Raw genomic sequence first — 17,252 nt, 5'->3', positions numbered from 1 at the left:
ATATTGATTTGTCTCAGTAGCAATAGTACTGTTATAATTTTTGCGTCAAGAGGAGAAAACTTGCCAGGCACTAGGCTCAGGCCTTAATTATAGCCACTTAAGAGGCTGAGATTTGAGGATCACAGTTGGAAGTCATCTGGGGCAGAAAAGTTATGAGATTCTTATCTCCAATTAACCACCAAGAAATAAGAAGTAGAGGTTTGACTTGAGTGGTAGAGCACCAGCCTTGAGCAAAAAAAAGTCAGGAAAGAGCATGTGGCACTGAGTTTAAGCCCCTGTACTAGTGCCAAAAACAAAATAACAAAGGAGAAAACTGTGATGTTGATTTGGGGCCATCTAACCCATATTTGGACATGCCACAATGTCTTTTTTAAATTCTCAGTATAACATCAGCAATTTGTGATCTTTTTTGTACTGTTTTCTCCATGTATCTTTAGTATTAACCATCTGACAAACACCACCTTTTAGCTTGTTTCTAGAAACAATGCATTTACAATATTACCATTTAGTAAGTAAAAGGCCATTAGAAACACTAACAACCCCCCCTCCTTTTTTTTGTATGTGTCTGTTTCTGTATTTAAGGAAGACATAGTATAGCTTCCACAAGGAATTGTTCTTCAGAAAGTGAAAATTGTACTACTCGTAATGGTGGAGAAAAGACTGAAGAATCTGAAGGGTAGGAGGCTGGTTGTTTGCTAGATAAGATTTAAATTATAAGATATATTATTGGTGATTATATGTATCAGTTATCATAATTTACAAAATTGTTAAAACAATTGAAATCAGTTCATATGTTGAGCTATATGCAATTGCTTAGCACCTAGAATGTATTACTTGGTAGAATTTTTTATAAATTAGATGATAAAAAATTTTCCATTTAAAAAATTCATTTTCATATTTGTAAAATTAGAAATAATGTTGTTAACTTAAGTGTTTTTCACATAACACTTTGGAAATGAATTTTCATATCCAAACCAAACTTTCTATGGCATTATTCTCCAATGTCATTAATCAAATCAGACATATATTCTAGAACTATATAATTACTTATTATACAAACATTTAAAACTGAGAATATCTTTCAGTACATTGAAAGTTTTGGTATTTTGTATGGAATAAACTGCATGTATAGTGTCCAGTTCATGTTTTGATAAATATGTTTATCATATAAAACTATCACTTAAATCAAGACAAAATATTTTGTCATCCCTAAAATCTTCAGTTTTGATAACTTTTTGTAAGTTTTGTTAGTATATATAATACATGTGACAGAATTCACCTTTATGTGCTTGTGTGTATGTATATGTATGTGTGTATGTGAAATTCTATTTGTGATTCTGTTGGTGTGTTTGGTACTAGATACCAGTGCATACTAGGCAAGCCATCTACTACTGAGCTAATATCCCACCTCTTTTTTACTTTTCTCCAGCTGGCAACTTAGATCCTTAAACTTGAGATCTTCTTCCCAGGCCAGCCTCCAGAGTAGCTGAGAATCCAGGCATGCACCATTGCACCTGATCAAAATTCACTTTTTTTTTTTGCATGTGTGTGCAAGTGTGTGTGCATGCCTGTGTATGTGTGTGTGTGCCTGTCTTGGGACTTGAAATCGGGGCCTGGGTACTGTCCCTGAGCTTTTTTAGCTCAAGGCTAACACTGTACCACTTGAACCACTATTCCATATCTGGCTGTCTGTTGGTTAATTGGAGATAATAGTCTCACAAACTTTTCTGCCTGGGCTGGCTTTGAATCATAATCCTCAGATTTCAGCCTCCTGAGTAGCTAGGATTACAGGTGTAAGCCACTGGCACCCAGCTTCCAAATTTATCTTTTAAAAATGTTTTGCCAGATACTTGGAGGCTTGAACTTAGGGCTTACAAGTTAATTAGAGATAAACATCTGGAGAATTTGTCTACCTGGGCTGTTGCTGAACCTTGATCCTGAGCCCTCAGCCTCATGGGCACCTAGCTGCCACGCCCCCCCTTTTTTTTTTCTTAACCAGAATTATCTAGTGTTTTATATATGATCCAAAACCACTAATACATTATGCTTCATAATAGCAGTTAATATCTGTTTACATAATGATCACAATTCTTTGAAAGAACAATTCATGAAGAAAAGTTACTTGATTTCACCAGGTGTAATGGTTTATACTCAGAATTTCAACACTCAGGAGGCAGAAACAAGAGGATCAAGAGTTGAAGGCCAGAGGCAAGAGGATCGGGAATTCTAGGGCCGCCTAGGCTGCATAGTGAGACCCTGTCTCAAAAAATACAAAAAGTTATTTGACTTTGGCAGAGCAGTAACTATAATCCTTTTTTCTGGTAGCCCAATTTGATACTAAAATTTTGTGTTCTGAATTAATATTGTAGCACAGTGTTTCTCCTCCCTATGTTTTTTTTTATTCTTTCTTTTTTTTTTATTATTTTTTATTTTTTTTGATTTCCGGTTGTGGGGCCTGAACTCTGGGCCTGGGCGCTGTCCCTCAGCTCTTCAGCTCAAGGCTAGCGCTCTACCACTATGAGCCACAGCGCCACTTCCGGCTTTTTTCTTTTTGCTTATGTGGTGCTGAGGAATCGAACCCAGGGCCTCAAGCATGCAAGGCAAGCGCTCTACCACTGAGCCACCTTCCCAGCCCTATGTTTTTTTTTTTTAATAATGATGTAATAGCAGAGGGGTATCAAACTGATGTAATTGTCAAAATAAATTCAAGCAGTGTATAATTTTTAAAGAAAATCTTATTTTTGTTGAATTAAAATATCTGATGCATTAGCTAAACTGTATTCTTTTTGTGTGTTTGCACCTGAACCGAGGCTTGAACTTAAGTACACCCTCACTGAGCTTTTTCACTTTTTTTTTAAGCTTAATTTGTTATGTTTAAAAATTATTTTTATTTTTAACCTTTTAATTATTTCTAAATAGTTGTACAAAAGAGTTTTAATTGGGCATCTCAATTTATGTGACTAATGCCTCTCAACCAGTGTCACCCTTTTCACTGGGCTTTCTTGCTCAGAGCTGGAAATCTACCACTTGAGCCATGCCTCAGTCCTATATTACTTTAAAATATGTAAATAAGCACATTATAGTCTTTTTTTTTTTTTTTTTGTCAGTCATGGGGCTTGAACTCTGAGACTGAGCACTGTCCCTCAACATTTCAGCTCAAGGCTAATGATCTACCACTTGAGCTACAGCGCCACTTCCCGTTTTCTGGTGGTTTATTGGAGATGAGTTTCATGGACTTTCCTGCTTGAGCTGGCTTTGAACCTTGATCCTCAGGTCTCAGCCTCCTGAATAGCTAGGATTACAGGCGTGAGCCACCGGCACCCAGCACATTATAGTCTTAAGGATCCTTTTATCTATATTTATAATAAATCTTGACAAACTTTCTTGATGATAAAAACACCTAGGAAGGTGGCTCAGTGGTAGAGTGCTTGCCTTGCATGCATGAGGCCCTAGGTTCGATTCCTCAGCACCACAGAAGCAGAAAAAACTAGAAGTGGTGCTGTGGCTTAAGTGGTCGAGTGCTAGCCTTGAGCTGAAGAGCTGAGGGACAGCGCCCAGGCCCAGAGTTCAGGTCCCATGATGGGCAAAACAAACAAAAAAACACCTAAGTAAGCCGTGCTAATTTTTAATTTGATTTTTCAACTAACAATTTTAGCTATTTTTCTTTCTTTAACAGCATATAATTTTTAGTATTTAATTATTCCCTCATGCTTATAACCATTAAAAAGTACTTTTTTATGTCCCTCACAAGAATTAAAATTACTTAATTGGTGTTACTTTAGTAAACTTCATATATAATATATAACTTCAAAATAAATAAAATTTTAAGCTAGGTAAATTATGCAACAATAAAATTAGTAATCTAAGATACAAGGTGGCAAGACATTTGAGAAATTCTGAATGTCAGAATCCTATAAAACTGATTTATTGTCATAAATCTTCAAAAACATTCTATTCTCTTACTTCCACTAAATGTCAATATTCTTGGCTCATCTTCTAAAACACTAATAATTTCATTTCTATGTAACATTTCTTATGAAGGCCAAACATGGTGATCCATGTATGTGATGAAGCAAAAGACTTGAAAGAAGATTTTATTTGCCCACGAGATCTTTTGATATCAGAAATGAAGTACTTTGCCGAATATTTGTCTATGGATGCCCAGCGCTGGGAAGAGGTGGACATTTCAGTTCATTGTGACGTTCATATTTTCAACTGGTTGATAAAATATGTTAAAAGGAACACTAAGGAGAATAAAGATTGTGAAATACCCAATTTAGGTAAAAGATAATCTGTTTATTTTGTAGTGCAATTTGTGTCACTTAATAATTATATCAGGGCAAAAGTGAAATGTAGAAAATCGTTTGAATACTAGTATTTATACTCAGGAAATTGGGATCTCATTTATTTTAGAAATATAGATACTATAGTAAATTTGTGACAAAAAATATGTCTCTAGTTCAGCAATTCTTAACATATCAGTTCTTAACATGTGGACTGCTGAGGTCTTGGAGACTATTTTAGAGGGTCCACAAGGCCCAAACAACTTCCATAATAATACTAGCATATAATTTATTTGTTTTACTGTGTTACATTTTGTTTAAATAGTTCAAAAACAATAGTGAACAAGACTGTTGTAGCTTTAGCCCAAATCAAGGTAGGATTCTAAACTATACAGTGTATTCTTCAACACCACGTACTCATAGTTAAAAAGGAAGAAAAAAGCTGGTGGCTGGTGGTTCGTGCATATAATCCTAACTACTCAGGAAGCTGAGATCCGAGGATCTCAGTTTGAAGCCAGCCTGGGTAGGAAAATTTGTGAGACTTTTATCTCCAATTAACAATTGAAGGGTCTGGGAAGATGGCTCAGTTGTAGAGTGTTTGCCTTGCATGCATGAGGCCCTGGGTTCAATTCCTCAGCACCACATAAGCAAAAAGAAAAAAGCCGGAAGTGGCACTGTGGCTCAAGTGGTAGAGCACTAACCTTGAGCTGAAGAGCTGAGGGACAGCGCCCAAGCCCAGAGTTCAGGCCCACAACCAGAGGGGAACTATTAAAAAAGCTGGAAGTGGAGCTTAGGCTGAAGAGGTAGAGTGCTAGCCTTGAGCAAAAAGAGCTCAGGGTCTGAGCCCAGGCCCTGAGTTCAAGCCCCAGAACTGGCACAAAAGAAAAAAAAAGAAGAAAATAAAAAGTGTAGGTTTACCTAAAAATGTGTCGATGAAGCATAAAGATTACTAACCATATTATATTTCCACCCTGAAGGGGGCTTGCATTTCCTAGTACATACCATTGTATCTTGCTTATCTTGAGGAAATGCATATATTTTCTTTAAAAATGAGTTAATGGCTTAGAAAATAACTGACAGTATTTGCTACCCTCAAACTGCCAACCCCCTGATCTCTGTTTCTCCAGTAGCTGGGATTACAGGCATGAGCATTGTTGCTGGCTGCAGAATCTTTCCAAATTAAGCATTTTTTCATAACAAGCACTTGAGGCTTATTTATTTATCTATTTGTTTATTGGTGGAATTGGTGCTTGAATTCAGGGCCCTGCGCTTGAGAGGGAAACTCTCTAGCACTTAAGCCATGCTCCTAGTCCTATTTTCCTTTAGTTATTTTTTTTACCAGTCCTGGGGCTTGAACTCAGGGCCTGGGCATTGTCCCTGAGCTTCTTTTCCTCAAGGCTACTACTCTAGCATTTGAGCCACAGCACCACTTCTGACTTTTTCTGTTTATATGGTACAAGGAGTAGAACCCAGGGCTTCATGTATGCTAGGCAAGCACTCTACCACTAAGCCATATTCCCAGCCCAGCTTTAATTGTTTTTTAGGAAGGCTATCATAGTTTTACCCAGGTAGGTCTCAGATCTTAATCCTCCTACCTATGCTACCTACATAGCTTGGATCACATGCATGGACCACCACATATAAGATGGAGTCTTGCTAACTTGCCTGTCATGGCATTGAACCACAGTCCTTTCCATCTCCACTTCATAAGTAGCTGTGATTACAGACATGAGCCACTGGACCTGACTTTGAACCCCCTTTAGAAATAACCCCATTAATATTCTCACTAATCATTTTTAAAATTTTCTCTCTGTTACTTTTCTTTGTCATATCCTCAGCTTGAGTCTTTGAACTTAATAATCTAATTCCAGAGCAAAATTTTTATGCATTTTCTACATATCTCATTACTTAACTGAATTTTCTTTCTTTTGTGTGTGTGTATATATGTACATATATATGCTATATAAAACATGTTATATTAAATTGTTCTTGTTAAAGGAACATCCTCTTTTAAGGTAAGAAGGATCCTGTTCTGAGATTGAGCTATAAATTAAAAGGAAATTTAACTCTTTTTCTTTTGTAGAGCCAGGAAATGTCATTTCAATTCTTATTTCTTCAGAGTTTTTGAAAATGGATTCATTAGTAAGTATTAATTTTTAAAATACAAACTTTTACTCACTTAGGCTCTCTTTTCTTCAAATGTCTAGAAAACTCTAAGGCATCTTCCTGAAAGTTAATTTAAAAGTGTAATTTCATTACAAAAATTGCTTGTGTTAGAAGCACTTCCTTCTTTTGGAATAGCATTAAGACTACTGAGTATCTTTTATAAATTAAACCTATAAAAGAAGTAACTAATACTCAAGGAATAGCTACTGTGGTTTAACAGGGTAGATTAACATAAAATGTAAAATTAATTTAGTGACTAAAAATGCATGGATTATGCTTTTAGAATTTTATGTTTGAAAGTTATTGCTATGCTATCCATTGTGCTCCAGTTTTTAACATTTGTTTTCTATTCTGTTTTTTTTTAGGTTGAGCAGTGTATTCAGTATTGCCACAAAAATATGAATGCCATAGTAGCTACCCCATGCAACATGAACTGTATTAACGCAAATCTTCTTACACGTATAGCCGATCTGTTTACACACAGTGAAATTGATGAATTAAAAGACAAAAAAGATAAGTTTAGGAGGTAATGCTTTAAATTTAATTTTTAAAATTAAGGTTATTATTAAAAGAAATGTATTTCTATTTAAATTTTAGTGAAGTTATTTATTTATTTTTGGTGGGTTGTGGGGCTTAAACTCTGGGCTTTGGGTGCTGTCCCTCAGCTCTTCAGCTCAAGGCAAGCACTCTACCACTTGAGCTACAGCGCCACTTCCAGTTTTCTTGTGGTTTATTAGAGATAAGAGTCTCATGGACTTTCCTGCCCGGGCTAGCTTTGAACCACAATCCTCAGATCTCAGCCTCCTGAGTAGCTAGGATTACAGGCGTGAGCCACCGGTGCCCAGCTTGAAGTTATTTTAGAATATGTATAGAAATATATTTCTTTTCTTTTCTTTTCTTTTTTCTTTTTGCCAGTCGTGGGGCCTGAACTCTGGGCCTGGGCGTTGTCCCTCAGCTCTTCAGCTCAAGGCTAGTGCTCTAACACTTGAGCCACAGCACCCCCTCCTGTTTTTTCTGCTTATGTGGTGCTGAGGAATTGAACCCAGGGCCTCATGCATGCAAGGCAAGCACTCTACCACTGAGCCAACTTCCCAGCCCAGAAATATATTTCTTTTAAATGAAGAGTCAATGCTTGCTCATGACAAAAATTAGCAATTACTTTGTAAAATGAATATATGATAGTCATTAATTATGTTTTAAAATTATTCGACAGGCTATAGTATAAAAGGGAAAAGTGGTATGGATGAGGTCAGCAATAATCCTATTGCTTAGGAGCTATTTGGGCTGTAGCTAGGTATGACTGGAAGCAAGGAGCAACATGACCTGATTTGTTTCCAAGAGATCATTCTGATTGCTATGCAAGAAGACCTTTTAGAGGGCCAATGTAGTAGTCTGGTAAGAAAGGAAAGGATTTGGATAGGGTATGGGATAATGTGGAAATAGAATTTCAGGACAATTAAATTTTTAACTTGAGCAATTAAATGGATTCTAGGTAGTACCATTGATAGAAAAAGAAAGATTATAGGAGAAAGGATTAGGATGAGGAAAATCAAGAGGTAGATATGGGTTTTGTTGAGGATAATAATATACCTTCTGGACATCCAGAAGGGCTGGTTGGTAGCTAGTTGGCATTTTAATCTGGATTTTAAGTCAGAAAGTAGGGCTTAAAATCAAAATTTGAGAGTAGATGAGATTGAATGGAACTACATGAGATTCTTAGCAAGAGAATATAGTACTTTAAGGGTCCTGTTCTAGAAATATTTGCCTCCTTGAACATACCCTTCTCTGTTTTTCTCTTCTCCCTAAATGCATTTTTTGTGTGATATGAAATAGGGAATAAAGATGCATTTTTTTCCAAAGACTATGTTTTCCCCATAAAATTTGCCTTTGCTACACTCAAGTTTCTATGTGTGAGGTCTATTTCTGAGTCCCCCATTTTTTTGTTGTTGTTGTTTTGCCTATTCTTAAGTCAGTAGCACCCAATCTTACTTACAGTAACCCTAAATAATTTCCTGTGTCTAGTAATCCAAATTTTCCAACTTTGCCCCTTTTTTCAAAACAGCTGTTTGAGTATGATAGGTTGTTTACCTTGCTATGTAAATTTTATACTGGTTGTGTCTATTTTCTCTCATTATCACATAAACCTGTTGGTACTTAGAGTTAATATTAAACCTTTCGATCAGTTTTAAAATATTTAACCTTTTAAAAATAATGATTCAGTTCATGAGCTAAATTATTTGGGTCATCTTTGTTTTAGCAATAGCTTACTGTTTGGGGTGAAGAGAAATTTCCCTTTTTAACTAAACTTACTCCTAGAGTTGCTTGTGTGAATGTGTGTGTATGTGTGTGTGTGTCTGTCTACCTTTCTATCTTGTCTGTATGTATATATGTGTACTATTATATTTATCTTCTTTTCTTTTACCAGTCCTAGGGCTTGAACTTAGGGCCTGGGCACTGTTCCTGAGCTTCTTTTGCTCAAGGCTAATGCTCTACCACGTGAGCCACTGTACCACTTCCAGCCTTTTTCTGTTTATATACTTTTACTGTTTATGTACTAAAGTATCAAACCCAGGGCTTTGTGCATGCCAGACATGCACTCCACCTTTAAGCCACATTCCCAGCCCAGAAATTATATTCTTATTTATTTTATTTTCTAGTTGTTATGAAGAAAATATTAATGAAAGCTACCTAAACTTAAGGTTCAAGTAGAGAACCAGCTAGAGAAGGAACCAGTGACTAAGAAAGGAATTCAAAAACAAAGGTTCTAAAGGAGAAATGGATTAAGTTACCTAATATGTGGAATGCTGCTCTGTTAAGACAGAGGCTGGTGCTGGTGGTTCACTCCTGTAATCCTAGCTTCTTAGGAGGTTAAGATCTGGTTCAAAGCCAGCCCTAGTAGGAAAGTACATGAAACTTTTCTATCTAACCAGCACACATACACACATACACACACACACATAAATAAGATGGTGACAGAAATATGGCCAATTGGATTTAGAAACATTTTTCCCAGATACTTTACTCTAAATGATTGCTAAAACATTGAGCAGCACTTATTAAGGATAGGCTGGTGAGAAGATACTATTTAAAGACAGTATATACTGTATTATGATCAGGATGATCTTTCAAGAAGAAATGGATAATGCAGAGGATTATCCAGGATAAGGCAACACAGAATTATCCAAGAGCTAAATAGTTAAAAGTAGAAATGGAGTCCTAAATCTAGATTTGGCCTTTGAGGGAAAATGGAGACAGGCAGAACATACATTGGAATTCATGTCATTCTTTTTTGTTTTGTTTTGTTTTGCTTTGTTTTGTTTTGTGCTGGTCCTGGTGCTTGAGCTCAGGGCCTGGGTGCTATCCCTGAGCTTTTGTGCTCAAGGCTAGGTCTCTACCACTTGAGCCACAGCTCTACTTCTAGCCTGCTGGTGGTTAATTGGAAATAAGTCTCACAGACTTTCCTGTACCGGCTAGCTTCAAACCATAATCCTCAGATCTCAGCCTCCTGAGTAGCTGGGATTATAAGTATGAGTCACTGCTGCCTACCTGACTAATGACATATTTTGAATACTTTAAGTTCAGTTATATTCTGTTTAAAAATAATCACATTTAATTCTTAATATTAAGTCTAGCACTATTTACAGACATCCATATAACCTTCTAAACTGTATGAATTTGGAATTATTAGCTATATTTCATAGGTGGGAAAACAAGATTTACAGAAAGCAAATTTCTAAAAGATTATATACCTAATTATTAGTAGACTTGTTAGAATTCTCTAAACCTCTAATCTTGAATATTCCAGTAAGAAAGACTAAAGGAGAGGTAGATATCCATCATCCTTCTTTCCTGGTAAACATATGTTCTTAATCAAGGAGTTTTCATTGGTCAGTTTATTTACATAGAAAAATAAGTATATATACTTAGTATATATTTAATATATCTACATATATATTTATTTAATATATATTTATATGTTATATATCATATAAGATATAATATATAATACATATGTTACATAAGTATTATATATACATAAATCTATGTACTAGGTATATAGATTAATATATATATACACCTAGTTATTGGTATATATAATATATATATATTAAACTCCCAAGAAGAGCCTCCTTTAAGTACTTATTATTCTTATTATATACATGCATATGTAGGTCAATGTTTGTTTTTATCAATGTAAAATAACTTTAATAAACTAAATGTAGGAAACTAATTTGTTGGTCATTTGTTGTTGATAGTAAACTTTTTTGTAAGAAGATTGAGAGATTGTTTGATCCTGAATACTTCAACTCAGACTCTCGGGGTAATGCAGCAACATTATATAGGTAATGTGTTTTTCCTTTGGTATGCTATACCATGCAAACTCTTCAATTTATTATATTATTTTGTTCCTTGAATAATTTTGCATTGTCTTCATATTATAGGTGCTGTTTGTGTAAGAAACTTTTAACAAAAGAAACAGAAAGAAGAATTTCTTGTGTTCCTGGAAAAATCAATGTGGATCGACATGGAAATATTGTCTATATTCATATAAGGTATAATGTACTTATACAAGCATAAACTACTTTTTGTTTGTTTTTGAGACAGAACCTCATTATGTATCTCAGACTTGCCTTGAGTTCAAAATCTACCTACCTTAAGCTCCCATGGCCAACCTATAACGTACTTTATTTGGAGCAAGATAGCATCTGTGTGAGTGTGTATGTGTATGTATGTATAAGCATCCATACATGCTCTTCTGCTTGTGTTGGTACTCAGCCTTGAACTCCAGTGCCCTCAGGTATTTTTTTTTCTTTTTTTTTTTTTTTTTTGTCGGTTGTGGGGCTTGAACTCTGGGCCTGGGCGCTGTCCCTCAGCTCTTCAGCTCAAGGCGAGCGCTCTACCACTTGAGCTACAGCGCCACTAACCCTCAGGTATTTTTGTTCATAACTGGAACTCTACCACTTGAGTCATGACTCCAGTCTGACATTTTGCTAACTAAGTAGAGATACAGTTTCATGGACTCTTCTGTCCTGGCCGGCTTCTGTGATTCTCCAGGTTTCAGCCTCCTGAGTAGTGAGGATTAAGTGCATGAGCCACAAGAACCTGGCTAAGATAGTACCTTTTCTTTCAAAACAAATGCTACATTTTGTTAGGTGAATTTTATAATGGTTTTAAACTTCAAGATGATTTGAATTCTTGTCTACTAATTCTGGACAATGTCATTAAAATTCTTCTTTTTTTTGTTCATCATTGGGCTTGAACTCTGGGCTTGGGCACTGTTTTTGCATTCTTCATCTCAAGGTGAGGGCTCTACCTCTTGAGCCATAGCACCACTTCAAATTTTCTAGAGGTTTATTGGAGATGAGTCTTTCATATCTTTCTGTCTGGGCTGGCTTTGAACCGTGATCCTCAAGATCTCAGCCTCCTGAGTACTTAGGATTACACTTGTGAGCCACTGGCGCCCAGCAAAATTCTTTCTTTTTACTAATGTATTTTAGTTGTTTATATAAATGTTATATTGCATTTTACACAAGAATCAAATTTACTTTCAGATGAGTTTGGGTTAAGTAAGGAAACTTATAAAACTGAAATTTCCATAATCTTTGCACATTGTCAGTACTCCATTAATACATACTGGATTAGCAACACATTCCCATTTATGTTCAATACAAGTTCCTATTCTAAGTTGAAGGAGTGGTATAGTAATTTGACATAATGCCTTAGGAAAGCAGAAACACACACACACACACACACACACACACACACATATTTTTCTTTTTTTGCCAGTTATGGGGCTTGAACTCAGGGCCTAGGTACTGTGCTGAGCTTTTTTGCTCAAGGCTATAGCACTCTACCACTTTGAGCCACAACACCACTTTCAGTTTTCTGGTGGTTAATTGGAGATAAGAGTCTCACGGACTTTCCTGCCCAGGCTGGCTTTGAACCACAATCCTCAGATCTCAGCCTCCTGAGTAGCTAGGAATACAGGCGTGAGCCACCAGCACCCAGCTATTTCCTGGCTCTTGATGTTCAGGATAGGTGCCCAGGAGTGGTATGGCTGGGTCGTAGGGAAGGTCTGTGTTTAGTTTTTTGAGGCACCTCTAGACTGCTGTCCAGAGTATACTAGTTTACATTCCCACCATTAGTGTAGTAGGGTTCCTTTTTCTCCACTTCCCCACCATTTGTTGTTCTAATTCACAGTGTTGCCCAATCTTACTGAGGTAAGATGAAATCTGAGCTGTCATGATTTGCATTTCTTTTATAGCTAAGGATGATGAGCATTTCCTCATGTGTTTTTTGGTTTGTTTTTTGTTGTTGTTGTTGCCATTCTTACCTCTTCTTCTGAGAAGTCTATCCTAGCTCCCTTCTCCCTTGCCCACTTAGTGATTAGTTTACTAGGTTTGGGAGGGGTTAGTTTCTTGAACTCCTTGTATATATTGGACATTAGGCCCTTGTCTGATGTATATATTGCTGGCAAAGATCTTTCCCCAATTCGTTGGCTGTCTTCCTCGTTTAGTAACTATATCCTTAGCTGTGCAGAAATTTTTTATTTTGATGTAGTCCCACTTTTCAAGTCTCTCTCGTATCTTTTGTGCCTCTTGGACGCTATTCAAATACCTCTATCTGTAAGTTCTGATGTTTCTCTCTGTTGCAGTAGTTAGAAAGTTATTTATTTATTTACTTATTTATTTACTTATTCATTGTCTGTCTTGGGGATTGAACTCAGGGCTTGGGCGTTGTCCCTGCGTTCTTCAGCTCAAGGCAAGCACTCTACTGCTTCAGTCACAGCACCACTTCTGGTTTTCTAGTGGTTTATTGGAGATGAGTGTCTCACAGATTTTCCTGCCCAGGCTGGCTTTGAACCCTGATCCTCAGATCTCAGCCTCCTGAGTAGCTAGGATTACAGGTGTGAGCCACTGGCGCCTGGCTAATAATTTTTAAATTGAGAAAATTAGACATAAAATGAACCTGGAAATGTGTTTACAAAAGTTACAACTATGATTTTTTTTATCTTTGAGTGATAGTATTATGGATGGCTTTAATTTTCTATTTGTGTTCTCTTTGTGTGTGTGTGTGTGTGTGTGTGTGTGTGTGTGTGTGTGTGTGTGTGTGTGTGTTCATATTTATTCATGTACACACTAGGACTGGGACTTGAACTCAGAGCCTGGGCACTGTCCCTCAAAGCTGGTGTTCTACCTCTTGAACAAACCTCTACTTTCAACTTTTTGTGATTAATTGGAGATAAGAGTCCCATGGACTTTCCTGCCGGAGCTGGCCTCAAAACCTGATCCTCAGAGCTCAGGCTCCTGATTAGCTAAGATTACAGATGTGAGCCACCAATGCCCACTGTATGTGCATTTTCTGTGTTAAAAAATGTTTTAATTAGCCAGGAACTGGTGGCTCAAGCTGTAATCCTAGCTACTCAGGAGGCTGAGATCTGAATATCACAGTTCAAAGTCAGCCCAAGCAGAAAAGTCCATGAGATTCTTACCTCCAATTAGCCACAAAAAGCTGGAAGTGGAAGTGTAGTTCAAGTGGTAGAGTTCTAGCCTTGAACAAAAGAGTTCAGGGACAGCACACGGGCCTCAAGTTCAAGCTCGTGTACTGGCACATACAAAAAGATTTTAAACATTTAACATATCCTGTTTATTGAAAAAAATCTATGGGGCTGGAAAGGTGGCTCAATGGTAGAGTGCTTGCCTCCCATACATGAGACACTGGGTTCAATTCATCAGCACCACATAAGTAGAAAAAACAAAAACAAAAACGGAAGTGGTGCTGTGGCTCAAGTGGTAAAACTATCCTTGAGCTGAAGAGCTGAGAGACAGAGCCCAAGCCCAGAGCTCAGGCCCCACGACTGACAAAAAAAAAATCTAAACAACATTTTATATTTTAAACACTAAAATAGAAATATAAGGCAATATTTAACCTTAGTTCCCATGGACAATTTAAAATATTTCATTTTCTCTCGGTGTAGAATTTCAGTCAGAAATATAGTCAGGAACTCTTCATTAGTTATTAGAAGCATCTGAAATCCTACAAGTTTCTTGTATTGAGATTTATTTTGCCTTTAAAAATTATTTCCATTCTGATAGCAATAGCTATTAATAACAGTATGAAAAGTATAATTATAATTTTTTTTTGCGGGGGGGGGTCCGGTCATGGGGCCTGAACTCTGGGCCTGGGCGCTGTCCCTCAGCTCTTCAGCTCAAGGCTAGCGCTCTACCACTTGAGCCACAGCGCCACTTCTGGCTTTTTTTCTTTTTGCTTATGTGGTGCTGGGGAATCAAACCCAGGGCCTCATGCATGAAAGGCAAGCGCTCTACCACTGAACCACCTTCCCAGCCCCAAAAAGTATAATTATAAGTAATTGATATTAACTTCAATGCCCAGTTTGGTTGTTTTATTCTAATTTTTTTTTGGCAGTCCTGGAGCTTGAACTCAGGGCCTGGGCACTCTCCCTGAGCCTCTCTGTGCTCAAGTCTAGCGCTCTTCCATGAGCCACAGCACCACTTCCAGCTTTCCCTGTTTATATGGTACTGAGGAATCAAACCCAGGGCTTCATGCATGCTAGGCAAGCAGTCTACAACTAAGCCAGCCCCTAAATATTTTTCTACAAGTTATCAGCTTATACACACACACACACACACACACACACACACACACACACACACACACACACACACACAAATATAACACATATATATGTCTTTAAGGAATTTTAAGACCAATGTATCTATAATTTGTAATAAGATGATGGTACTTTACTTGAACTAAATGGAAAAAGTAAGGAAAGATTAGAGAGAATTAAAAAGAATCTATATGTGTTGGCATATGCCTATAATAACAGCACTCGGGAGGCTGAGGCAGTTATATCTCAAGTTCAAGGCTAACTAGCACTATATAGTGAGACCTTGTCTCAAAAAAACTAAAAATGGGGGCTGGGAAGGTGGCTCAGTGGTAGAGTGCTTGCCTTGCATGCATGAGGCCCTGGGTTCGATTCCTCAGCACCACATAAGCAGAAAAAGCCAGTAGTGGAGCTGTGGCTCAAGTAGTGAGCTCTAGCCTTGAGCTGAAGAGCTGAGGGACAGCGCCCAGGCCCAGAGTTCAGGCCCCACAACTGACAAAAAAAAAAAAAAACTAAAAATGGTAGCCAAGCATTGGTGGCTCATGCCTGTATTCCTAGTTACTCAGGAGGCTGAGATCTGAGGATCATGGTTCAAAGTCATCCCAGGCAGAAAAGTATATGAGACTCTTATCTCCAGTAAACCACCAGAAAACTGCAAGTGGCGCTATGGCTCAAGTAAGTAGAGTGCTTGCCTTGAGCTGAAGAGCTGAGTGACAACGCCCAGGCCTAGAGTTCAAACCCCACAACAGACCAAAAAAAAAACAAACCAGGCTGGGAATGAGGCTTAGTGGTAGAGTGCTTGCCTAGCATGCATGAAGCCTTGTGTTCAATTCCTCAGTACCACGTAAACAGCAAAGGCCGGAGGTGGCTCTGTGGCCTTGAGCACAGAGAGGCTCAAGTACAGAACCCAGCCCTGACTTCAAGACCCAGGATCTGCAAAACAAAAAACAAAATTAAAAACAGGTTGGGTACATGGCTTATGGTAGAGTGCTTGACTAGCATACATAAGCCCTGGGTTTGATTCCTCAGTACCACAAAAACAAAATAATAATAATAACAACAACAACAAATGTAGTTTTAAGCCTCTGTTAGCCAGGTGCTGGTGACTCACGCCTGTAATCCTAGCTACTCAGGAGGCTGAGATCTGAGGATCTTGGTTCAAAGCCAGCCGGGGCAGGAAAGTCAGTGAGACTCTTATCTCCAATAAACCACTCAAAAACCGGAAGTGGTGGGACTGTGAAGGTGACTCAGTGGTAGAGTTGCCTTGCATGCCTGAAGCCCTGGGTTCGATTCCTCAGCACCACATAAGCAAAAAGAAAAAAGCCGGAAGTGGCGCTGTGGCTCAAGCGGTAGAGTGCTCAGCCTTGAGCTGAGGGACAGCACCCAAGCCCAGAGTTCAAGCCCCATGACCGACCCCAAAAAAAAGAAAAAAGAAAGCCTTTGTTATGCTTAATTTTAAAATATATTACTAAGCCTTTATGTTTATATATTTTCTAATCACTAGAAAATGCTATTTGAAAAGAATGTAAGGAACCAACATATTCATGAAATGTTCAAATCAAATCACAGGTAATTAACATCATATCTTGAATGTAATTAAAATGATGTTCCACTTAACAACAGATACCTTAAGTTCCAACTATTGGCTTGTTTGAACTAGGTTCAATTAATAATATGTTAACCTAGCAAAATAATTTTTTTTGTCTTTCATGCTATCTTCTGTTGTCTATAAAATACATTTTCCTTTGGAGTGGCCCATTCAAATCCATCATCTGAAGAATATTCTTAGAAATAAACCATAAAGTCATCTGAAGAATATTCTTAGAAATAAGCCATAAAGTTAAAAAACATTTGTTTGAAACAATGCTTTCTTGTAAAATAATTTGAGTCTCTTTCCTCAGAGATAAAACTTGGGATGTTCATGAATATTTGAATAGTCTTTTTGAAGAATTAAAATCTTGGAGAGATGTCTATTGGCGCTTATGGGGAACGATCAACTGGCTAACCTGCTCGAGATGTTGTCAGGTGAGGTTATATTTCAATATTTTATGCTGTAAACATTAAGAGTAAGATTCAAGCTGGGTACCAGTTGCTCACACCTATAATCCTAGCTACTCAGAACTGAGGTTTGAAGCCAGCCTGGACAGGAAAGCTCATGAGACTCATCTCCAATT

The 17,252-nt window shown here is 37.5% G+C and overlaps 1 protein-coding gene across 5 annotated transcripts in view; it reads left to right on the top strand.

The window, feature by feature from the left end:
* Nucleotides 1-17,252, top strand: part of LOC138835948 (SANT and BTB domain regulator of class switch recombination) — a 62,531-nt gene that overhangs the window by 10,145 nt on the left and 35,134 nt on the right. For 3 of the 5 annotated variants that reach the window (XM_070034523.1, XM_070034525.1, XM_070034524.1), the window contains exons 5-11: nucleotides 583-676; nucleotides 4,042-4,280; nucleotides 6,367-6,425; nucleotides 6,815-6,975; nucleotides 10,706-10,792; nucleotides 10,892-11,002; nucleotides 16,980-17,103. In XM_070034523.1, the coding sequence (XP_069890624.1) occupies nucleotides 583-676; nucleotides 4,042-4,280; nucleotides 6,367-6,425; nucleotides 6,815-6,975; nucleotides 10,706-10,792; nucleotides 10,892-11,002; nucleotides 16,980-17,103 (875 nt within the window). The remainder of the gene's footprint in view (nucleotides 1-582; nucleotides 677-4,041; nucleotides 4,281-6,366; nucleotides 6,426-6,814; nucleotides 6,976-10,705; nucleotides 10,793-10,891; nucleotides 11,003-16,979; nucleotides 17,104-17,252) is intronic. The other 2 variants (XM_070034527.1, XM_070034526.1) reach the window with 2 other exon arrangements.

The sequence above is a fragment of the Dipodomys merriami genome, unplaced genomic scaffold (genome assembly GCF_024711535.1).
Source record: "Dipodomys merriami isolate MVZ:Mamm:240054 unplaced genomic scaffold, mDipMer1.0.p SCAF_242, whole genome shotgun sequence".
NCBI lineage: Eukaryota > Metazoa > Chordata > Mammalia > Rodentia > Heteromyidae > Dipodomys > Dipodomys merriami.
This window is presented reverse-complemented; position numbering and strand designations above follow the sequence as displayed.